The sequence below is a fragment of the Salvelinus fontinalis genome, chromosome 18, assembly GCF_029448725.1.
Source record: "Salvelinus fontinalis isolate EN_2023a chromosome 18, ASM2944872v1, whole genome shotgun sequence".
Taxonomy (NCBI): Eukaryota; Metazoa; Chordata; class Actinopteri; order Salmoniformes; family Salmonidae; genus Salvelinus; species Salvelinus fontinalis.
In genome coordinates, this window is record NC_074682.1 from 10362484 (window position 1) to 10373324 (window position 10841).

The 10841-nt window shown below is 41.9% G+C and overlaps 1 protein-coding gene across 2 annotated transcripts in view; it reads left to right on the top strand.

The window, feature by feature from the left end:
* LOC129814936 (caM kinase-like vesicle-associated protein) overlaps positions 1-2921 on the top strand; it is a 36918-nt gene extending 33997 nt beyond the window's left edge. For both annotated transcript variants that reach the window (XM_055868098.1, XM_055868099.1), the window contains exons 6-11: positions 159-279; positions 423-498; positions 614-750; positions 923-1001; positions 1085-1172; positions 1356-2921. In XM_055868098.1, coding sequence (XP_055724073.1) covers positions 159-279; positions 423-498; positions 614-750; positions 923-1001; positions 1085-1172; positions 1356-1709 — 855 coding nt within the window. In that variant the 3' untranslated portion in view covers positions 1710-2921. The remainder of the gene's footprint in view (positions 1-158; positions 280-422; positions 499-613; positions 751-922; positions 1002-1084; positions 1173-1355) is intronic.
* Positions 2922-10841: the final 7920 nt, after the last annotated feature.

The window sequence follows — 10841 nt, forward strand, 5'->3', positions numbered from 1 at the left end:
AATTAAGCTACTTTGCCCTTTGCCTGAAATAAACATGTATTGAATGGAACCATGAGTAATTCTTTAACCTGACAATTATGAATATTTTGTCATGCTTTCTACATAACAAAAATGAATTATGTTCTATTCAAATGTACACTTTGTTTTGTCTCACACAGCTGGAGAACTTGGTGTACTTCAACCGCCTGAAGCACTCCAAAATAGTGATCAGTGACTTCCACCTGGCCAAGCTGGAGAGCGGACTCATCAAGGACCCCTGTGGAACCCCAGAGTACCTTGGTGAGGGGTAGGGAGGAGGGCAGATCATAGACTTAGGGGGGGCAGATGGGTTTGGCAACTTTAGAGCTGGACACCATCTTGCTACCTCTGGGCATTCCATTTTTCTATTAACAAAATATTGGATTGTGTGTGTCTTCCTGCAGCTCCTGAGGTGGTGGGTCGTCAGAGGTACGGAAGGCCAGTGGATTGCTGGGCCATCGGGGTCATCATGTATATTCTGTGAGTGTTCTCTATCACCTAAGTTCACTAACGCTTACAGTGTCTTGCACATACAGTATTAATGTCATTGCCCATCTCAGGTGACTATCAACAGTCTTGTTTTCCCTTCCTCTAGACTGTCAGGAAACCCCCCTTTCTATGACGAAACGGAAGATGAAGACTATGATAATCACGACAAAAACCTTTTCCGCAAGATTCTGTCGGGAGACTATGAGTTTGACTCACCGTACTGGGATGATATATCTGACTCAGGTATAAAGAGTCATGTAATTTCAAATAAAAATGCACTACTACGTATCACATTTATAAACCAGTAAAGCAGCTAGATGGAAAAACGACAGTTTTTAGGCGTGTCCACTTTATTGCGCCAGAGGAGAGAAAGAGCAGATGTGTACTGTATTGTTCTTGTCGATTTCTTCCACAGCGAAAAGCCTGGTGTCATGTCTGATGGAAGTGGAGCAGGATCAAAGACTGACTGCACAGGAGGCCATCAACCATGAATGGTATGGATCCAAGACTGAAATACATACCAATTTCTGTCTTAAGTGTTTTGGTGGGTTTTCTGTTTACCTATCCCTTGTTTCAGGATTTCTGGGAATGCAGCCTCCAACAAGAATATCAGGGATGGAGTGTGTGGGCAAATTGAAAAGAACTTTGCCAAAGCCAAGTGGAAGGTACTCTTCCTTTCTGTCAAACTAACTTTAAAAAAAATACAACCATTTCTGAACTGGGCTACACCGTAGTATGCAAAATGCATGAATGTTGTGCATATGTTGTTCGATTCATTCACTGGACAGTTTGTTCAGTTAGATGATGGTGTTCTAAAAACATCCTTCTATGGTCTTGCTCTTCCGCAGAAAGCTGTAAGGGTCACAACCCTGATGAAGAGGCTTCGCGCTCCAGAACAGAGTGACTCCGGTGCCTCCAGCCCAGTTCCAGGGGCCACTGCTGGCCCTGTCACCCCGAGCAACACTCCAGTACCCCCAGCTGATGGGTCTGAGGGCACCCCTGCCAGCACAGAGGCCTCACTCACCCTCCAGGTTCCCAATTCACAGAAGGCACCCGCCATCATCACTCCTGGTTCCCCCTCCCAGCTCCAGCCCAGCCCAGCTCCTGAGGAGCCAGAGGCTGAGCCCCTGGAACGGTGTAACGGGGACTCAGCAGCACCACTCCAAACACCCCCACAAACACAGGAGGATCAGAATGGCTAGACAAAGCAGGACCAGTGTCACCCCACCACACACACCCTGCAAATAAGGCGCTGGCATAATGATCCAGAATCCGTTACGCCCCACTCACCCTCTTGCAGCATTAGTGCAGCAGCATCTCACACAGTCTGTTTTATCTTGAGCCTTTGCTCTGCACCCTGTGATTGGTTGAGTGGTCTGTCTATCCTTTGCATTGTTTCCTCTTACTCTTTCCCCTCTAGTTTTGTTGATACTCATCCTTTTGAAAAAAAAAGAGTGTGAGGAATATATACCTCTAACATTTGTTTTGAGCAGGTCTAGCAAATTTCTGTCTCACACTTTCTAGAATTCTCAATTCTATCAATTTATCTGTTTGAATCTGAATCACACCTTTAGTGAAATTCTTAGACACCTACATGTTTGTACTGGCCAGCCTCTTTGGTTCCTTAAAGGTCAACTTAGAGAGCAATCTCAAAATCTGTTTTCTGCTGTACCGTACCCAATGTTACTGAGAAATGGTCTGATAACTGCTTATATTCTCTCTGTATACTCCAGTTTTTTGGAAAGAAGAAGGAAACCTGGTGGGAAAGTCTGTATGCTTGATTATTGATCCCAATAAAATAGTGTATAGGCCTTTATGAACATTTTGCAAATAGTAGCTCATGTTGTGTGTAAGTTTAAGATAGTGTCAAGCCTGTTAAAGTGTGTGTTATTTATGTTTTAAGCATCTTTTAGCTGAGCTGAAGTGCTGCCAAAGTATTATGTACATCTATGAACTGAGCAATATTTGTATTGCTGTATAAAACTGTGACACTTTTCAGAATTTTATTTAATTGTGACTGATCCGTATGATTTATTTTGAAATGAAATGTGTTCCTATGTAGGTATGGGACAGTATAAAATATTTGAAACTTTTTCACATTATTGTTTTTTGCCATTTAATTTTGCCCATGAATACCTGTAAAACTGAAAAAAAATAATCTTAATTCACTTTGTCTGATTCATATCATGGGAGCCACCACAAAACAAAGTGTAACAAATCAAAGCAATGACTTAATCAACCCTCACACATTTAAAAGTATTCTATAAGGTTAATGTATGGTGAATTATTTAACAGTATGCTTTTATTATGCATTTATTTAGCTAATGTACTTTTTCTTGTATTTTGAGTCATGTCCCATTTGTAGTCTGTATTTCTTGACTGTAATCTAAAATAAAATGTATTGTGATTCACAAGCTATAATGTTTATTTTTGATGCACAATGTACAGTATAGGTGCTGCATCTGTGCTAAAAAGGTGAGTTGGAAAACAATGTGTAGGTTTATGGTCCAGTAGCTATCAAAGGGGAAATAAACGTATCATCATCATTTTCAGAAAATACACTCTCTGTCATCACATCCTGCGTTAGGGGAGGCTGAAATTACACACACAAAAAAAATAATTTTATTGTCTATGTAGCTACCGTAGCAAGAAAGCAAGTAATGTGATTATACTTGTGTTACTTATATTTATTTGTGGTGTTGGTTTGTGTTACTTATATTTTTTTGTGGTGTTGGTTTGTGTTACTTATATTTTTTTCTGGTGTTGGCTTGGGTTACTTGTGTTTTATTAAAAGTTACAGGTTGAGGTTTGTCACAAAAGGTGGCTCACACTGCTTTTCCAACTTGCACAGAGCTCGAGACCAACTGAGCATGTGTCGTTCGATCACCACTACCAAACAAGTTTATTAAAAGTTAAAAAAAAAAGTAGTTTATCTTCTACCGACTCAGAAACCCGGATCCGGGAGCACCCCCACCTCCCCCACAAGTAAAAAAGCTGAATAGCATAGCTAGCATAGCGTCACAAGTAAATAGTAGCATCTAAATATCATTCAATCACAAGTCCAAGATACCAGATGAAAGATCCACTTCTTGTGAATCCAGCAATCATTTCTGATTTGTAAAATGTTTTACAGGGAAGACACAATATGTAAATCTATTAGCTAACCACGTTAGCAAAAGACACCATTTTTCTTTGTCCACCATTTTTTCTCTCCACCAGTAGCTATCACCAATTCGACCAAATAAAGATATTGATAGCCACTAACCAAGAAAAAACCTCATCAGATGACAGTCTGATAACATATTTATTGTATAGGATAGGTTTTGTTAGAAAAATGTGCATATTTCAGGTAGAAATCATAGTTTACAATTGCACCCACCATCACAACTCGACTAGAATAAATACAGAGAGCAACGTGTATTACCTAATTACTAATCATAAAACATTTCTTAAAAATACACAGCGTACAGTAATTGAAAGACACAGATCCTGTGAATCCAGACAATATTTCAGATTTTCTAAGTGTCTTACAGCGAAAACACAATAAATCGTTATATTAGCATACCACATGTGCAAACATTACCCCAGCATTGATTCACGGCAAAAAGAGCGATAGCATTATCACCACCAAAATGTATTAATTTTTTCACTAACCTTCTCAGAATTCTTCAGATGACACTCCTGTAACATCATATTACAACATACATATAGAGTTTGTTCGAAAATGTGCATATTTAGCCACCAAAATCGTGGTTATACAATGAGAAAAGTAGCCAAGCTGGTCAGAAAATGTCGGGCGCCGTATTGGACAGTGATCTAGTCAAATGAATAAATACTCATAAACTTGACTAAAAGATACAGGGTGGACAGCGATTGAAAGACAATTTAGTTCTTAATGCAATCGCTGAATTAAATTTTTTAAATTATCCTTACTGTGCAATACAGGGTGCGCCAAAGTAAAGCTACCCCAAAGAAAATGGCGGAATATGCGTTTAACATTTTTCGACAGAACAACGATTTATCATCATAAATAGTTCTTACTATTAGCAGAACTGCATTCAGAATCTTGGGCAATGAATCCTTTCTCCGGTCTAATCGTCTTTTGGTCGAAAGATGTCCTCTTGTCCCGTCGAAATGGCCACTAACGTTCAGCATGTACTAGAAAAGTGCCCATCTCTTGGAAGTGCGTCACACAGAAATGCCAGAAAATCGCACTAAACGGATATAAATTGCTATAAAACGGTTTAAATTAACTACCTTATGAAGTTTTTAACACCTATAACGAGTAAAAACATGACCGGAGATATGTTACTGGCTAAACAACAGCTTGGAAGGAGGCCAGTCCGACGTCCATCGTGCGTCAGGCGCAGGGAGGAAAAGAAATGTACTTCCGGTCTTTGGTCTTTTATACAGGCCCTGATTGCACAATCGACTCCATTCAAATTGTCACCACTTACTGACATCTAGAGGAAGACGTAGGCAGTGTTTGTATCCCCATAGCATTCACAGGGACATTACAACTGACCTGGGAACAGGGGCCAAGATTTCTGAAATCTCACTCCCTGTCATGAAAAGTGCTGTAGAAGAAGTTCTGTTTCACTCAAAGACATAATTCCAACGGCTATAGAAACTAGAGAGTGTTTTCTATCCAATAATAATAATAATATGCATATTGTACGAGCAAGAATTGAGTACTAGGCAGTTTAATCTGGAGACCAATTTATGCTAAGTCGAAACAGCACCCCCTATATTCGCAAGAAGTTATCTAGCGGAAAGCTTTTTGAGTAAAGCCGATTTAAGCCGCATTCCAGCGCAGTATTTTTTTATGTGCATCAATTCTACCGTGTTAACCCATTACAGTCTACGCCCTGTCTAAGCCGGGGGGGGGGGGGGGGGGGGGGGGGGTTCTATTAACCTCTCAAGAGCACCTCCCCCCAGCTGCCCACTGCACTGAGGCTAGGTAACACGGTCACCACCGATAAATCCGTGATAATCGAAAACTTCAACAAGCATTTCTCAACGGCTGGCCATGCCTTCCTCCTGGCGACTCCAACCTTGGCCAACAACCCCCCCCCCCCCCCCCCCCCCCCCCGCTGCTACTCGCCCAAGCCTCCCCAGCTTCTCCTTTACCCAAATCCAGATAGCAGATGTTCTGAAAGAGCTGCAAAACCTGGACCCATACAAATCAGCTGGGCTTGACTATCTGAACCCCCTATTTCCGAAAATGTCCGCCGCCATTGTCGCACCCCCTATTACCAGCCTGTTCAACCTCTCCTTCGTATCATCTGAGATCCCCAAGGATTGGAAAGCTGCCGCGGTCATCCCGCTCTTCAAAGGGGGAGACACCCTGGACCCAAACTATTACAGACCTATATCCATCCTGCCCTGCCTATCTAAGGTCTTCGAAAGCCAAGTCAACAAACAGATCACTGACCATCTCGAATCCCACCGTACCTTCTCCGCTGTGCAATCCGGTTTCCGAGCCGGTCACGGGTGCACCTCAGCCACGCTCAAGGTACTAAACGATATCATAACCGCCATCGATAAAAGACAGTACTGTGCAGCCGTCTTCATCGACCTGGCCAAGGCTTTCGACTCTGTCAATCACCATATTCTTATCGGCAGACTCAGTAGCCTCGGTTTTTCTAATGACTGCCTTGCCTGGTTCACCAACTACTTTGCAGACAGAGCTCAGTGTGTCAAATCGGAGGGCATGCTGTCCGGTCCTCTGGCAGTCTCTATGGGGGTACCTCAGGGTTCAATTCTCGGGCCGACTCTTTTCTCTGTATATATCAATGATGTTGCTCTTGCTGCGGGCGATTCCCTGATCCACCTCTACACAGACGACACCATTCTGTATACTTCTGGCCCTTCCTTGGACATTGTGCTATCTAACCTCCAAACGAGCTTCAATGCCATACAACACTCCTTCCGTGGCCTCCAACTGCTCTTAAACGCTAGTAAAACCAAATGCATGCTTTTCAACCGTTCGCTGCCTGCACTTGCACGCCCGACTAGCATCACCACCCTGGACGGTTCCGACCTGTGGACATCTATAAGTACCTAGGTGTCTGGCTAGACTGCAAACTCTCCTTCCAGACTCATATCAAACATCTCCAATCCAAAATCAAATCTAGAGTCGGCTTTCTATTTCGCAACAAAGCCTCCTTCACTCACGCCGCCAAACTTACCCTAGTAAAACTGACTATCCTACCGATCCTCGACTTCGGCGATGTCATCTACAAAATAGCTTCCAATACTCTACTCAGCAAACTGGATGCAGTTTATCACAGTGCCATCCGTTTTGTTACTAAAGCACCTTATACGACCCACCACTGCGACCTGTATGCCCTAGTCGGCTGGCCCTCGCTACATGTTCGTCGTCAGACCCACTGGCTCCAGGTCATCTACAAGGCAATGCTAGGTAAAGTGCCGCCTTATCTCAGTTCACTGGTCACGATGGCTACACCCACCCGTAGCACGCGCTCCAGCAGGTGTATCTCACTGATCATCCCTAAAGCCAAAACCTAATTTGGACGCCTTTCTTTCCAGTTCTCTGCTGCCTGCGACTGGAACAAATTGCAAAAATCTCTGAAGTTGGAGACTTTTATCTCCCTCAACAACTTTAAACATCTGCTATCCGAGCAGCTAACCGATCGCTGCAGCTGTACATAGTCCATCGGTATATAGCCCACCCAATTTACCTACCTCAACCCCCATACTGCTTTTATTTATTTACTTTTCTGCTCTTTTGCACACCAGTATCTCTACTTGCACATGATCATCTGATGATTTATCACTCCAGTGTTAATCTGCTAGATTGTAATTATTCGATTTATTGCCTACCTCCTCATGCCTTTTGCACACATTGTATATAGATTCTCTTTTTTTCTACCATGTTATTGACTTGTTTATTGTTTACTCCATGTGTAACTCTGTGTTGTTGTCTGTTCACACTGCTATGCTTTATCTTGGCCAGGTCGCAGTTGCAAATGAGAACTTGTTCTCAACTAGCCTACCTGGTTAAATAAAGGTGAAATTAAAAAAAATATATATATATATATGGCTGCAGGGGCAGTATTGAGTAGCTTGGATGAAAGGTGCACAGAGGTGTACATAGTAAACGGCCTGCTCCTCAGTCCCAGTTGCTAATATATGCATATTATTATTCGTATTGGATAGAAAACACTCTGAAGTTTCTAAAACTGTTTGAATGATGTCTGTGAGTATAACATAACTCATATGACAGGCAAAAACCTGTAGAACCTTGTCTGATGCCTCTACTGTGAAGTGGGGCCGAAGGAGACAGGAATTAGTCAGGTCTATCATGACCTGACCATGCGCTGACCATGCACGTTCACATGAGAGGGAGCTCTGTTCCATCGCACATCTGAAGTCAATGTAATTCTCCGGTTGGAACGTTACTGAAGATTTATGTTAAAAACATTCTAAATATTGATTCAATACATCGTTTGACATGTTTCTACTGACTGTTATGGAACTTTTTGACATTTCGTCTGCTTTTAGTGAACGCGCTTCCTGACTTTGGATTTGTTTACCAAACACGCTAACAAAAATAGCTATTTGGACATAAATGGACATTACCGAACAAAACAAACATTTCTTGTGGAAGTGGGAGTCCTGGGAGTGCATTCCGACAAAGATCAGCAAAGGTAAGTGAAGATTTATAATGCTTTTTATGAGTTTTGTTGACTGCACAATTTGGCCGGTAACTGTATGGCTTCCTTTTGTGGCTGAACGCTGTTCTCAGATTATTGAATATTGTGCTTTTGCAGTAAAGCTTTTGAAATCTGACACAGCGGTTGCATTAAGAACAAGTGTATCTTTAATTCTATGTAAAACATGTATCTTTCATCAAAGTTTATGATGAGTATTTCTGTTATTTGACGCGGCTCTCTGCAATTTCTCAGGATATTTTGGAGGCATTTCTGAACATGGCGCCAATGTAAACTGAGGTTTTTGGATATAAATATGAACTTTATCGAACAAAACATATACGTATTGTGTAACATGAAGTCCTATGAGTGTCATCTGATGAAGATCATCAAAGGTTAGTCATTCATTTTATCTCTATTTCTGCTTTTTGTGACTCCTGTCATTGGCTGGAAAAATGACTGTGTTTGTCTGTGATTTTGCGGTGACCTAACATAATTGTTTGTGGTGCTTTCGCTGTAAAGCCTATTTGAAATCGGACACTTTGGTGGGATTAACAACAAGATTACCTTTACAATGGTATAGGAATTTCAATTATGAGATTTCTGTTGTTTGAATTTGGCGCCCTGCACTTTCACTGGCTGTTGTCATATCATCCCGTTAACGGGATTGCAGCCATAAGAAGTTTTAATAAGCTATATGGAATTGTTTTAAGAAGGTCATACCAAGGATAATTTTGCTATTTAATTTTGAATTTTAAGACCCCTTGAAGTATCAAAAAATTATATAAAACAATTATTTCATTAACATTTTTATTTGGCCTTACTACTATTATCCCATACAAATGCATTGAATAACAGATTCACTACATGGAACAGATAGCCCACACCGCCCCCCAAAAAATGAAAAGGAAGTGTGTCCTATATCTGAGAGATATAAGAAAGATGTATTTACTTCTTCCCATACAACCATCAGTTAGTGCCACAACGCCGCTCATTTGGGAGGAAATGTAAATATATTTTGTGAGTGTGTGTGCATTGTTAACATCTGCCTAAGTTACTGCCCAGACCTTCCAGTCTGGAGACAAGATGACAGGAACGCAACAGCGATCACCACTGGACATCCGCTGCCCATCCTTGGAGCGGCCTGCTTCATTCGCAGAAACCCTACCCGGTGAAACCCTACCCGGGTCAAACACCAGAGGGGGACCACAACGATGGTCCACAACCGGGACAACCGACAGTCTTTTTTTTTTTTTTTGTTAGTTTACAACTTACAGGATAATTGCAAGATTGAACCCAACAAAGGGGGACTGTCATGACATTGCCCTGTTGGGTGAGGTTTATGACTCCCCCCAATAAATACATTTCCCCCTTCTCTCTCCACTCTACAGAATATACTGCTGTCCTAACGATTAAATGGGCGAATTTCAACGTGGAGGTCACGATCACTACGCTGGCTCTCATGAGGACCGCCACAGGAATGGAAGACCCAGAGTTACCTTACCGCTACAGAGGAGAAGTTTATTAGAGTTACCAGAAATGGCAGCCCAAATAAATGCTTCACAAAGTTCAAGTAACAGGCACATCTCAACATCAGCTGTTCAGAGGAAAATCAGGACTCCATGGTCGAATTGCTGCAAAGAAACCACTACTAAAGGACACCAATAATAATAAGAGACATGCTTGAGCCAATAAACATGAGCAATGGACATCAGACCGTTGGAAATCTGTCCTTTGGTCTGATGTATCCAAATGTGAGATTTTTTGGTTCCAACCGTGTCTGTGAGACGCAGAGTAAGTGAACAGATGATCTCTGCATGTGTGGTTCCCACCGTGAAGCATGGAGGAGGAGGTGTGATGGTGTGGGCGTGCTTTGCTGGTGACACTGTCTGTGATTTATTTGGAGTTCAAGGCACACCTAACCAGCATGGCTACCACAGCATTCTGCAGCGATACACCATCCCATCTGGTTTGCGATTAGTAAGACTATCATTTGTTTTTCAACAGGACAATGACCCAACACACCTCCAGGCTGTGTAAGGCCTATTTGACCAAGAAGGAGAGTGATGGAGTGCTGTATCAGATGACCTGGCCTCCACAATCACCCGACCTCAACCCAATTCAGATGGTTTGGGATTTTAGCGAAGGACAATCAGCCAATAAGTGCTCAGCATATATGTGGGAACTCCTTCAAGACTGTTGGAAAAGCATTCCAGGTGAAGCTGGTTTAGAGAATGTCAAGAGTATGCAAAGCTGCCACCAAGGTAAATGGTAGCTACTTTGAAGAATCTAAAATTTAAAATATATTTTGAAAGGTTTAAAACATGTATGATTACTACATGATTCCATATGTGTTCCTTCATAGTTTTGATGTCTTCGCTATTATTCTACAATGTAGAATGCTCTGCTGCTCTGACTGTGGGAAGAGTTTTGTTTCTTCAGGACATTTAAAATCACACCAGAGAACACACACGGGAGAGAAACCTTATAGTTGTGCTCAATGTGGGAAGAGATGCACTCAGTCAACAGACCTTAAAAAAACACGAGAGAATACATACAGGAGATAAACCTTATAGCTGCTCTGACTGTGGAAAGAGTTTTGTTTTTTAAGAAAAGTAACAAGCACTGAAAATCTTCTTTACACTCTCTTTGGATAAT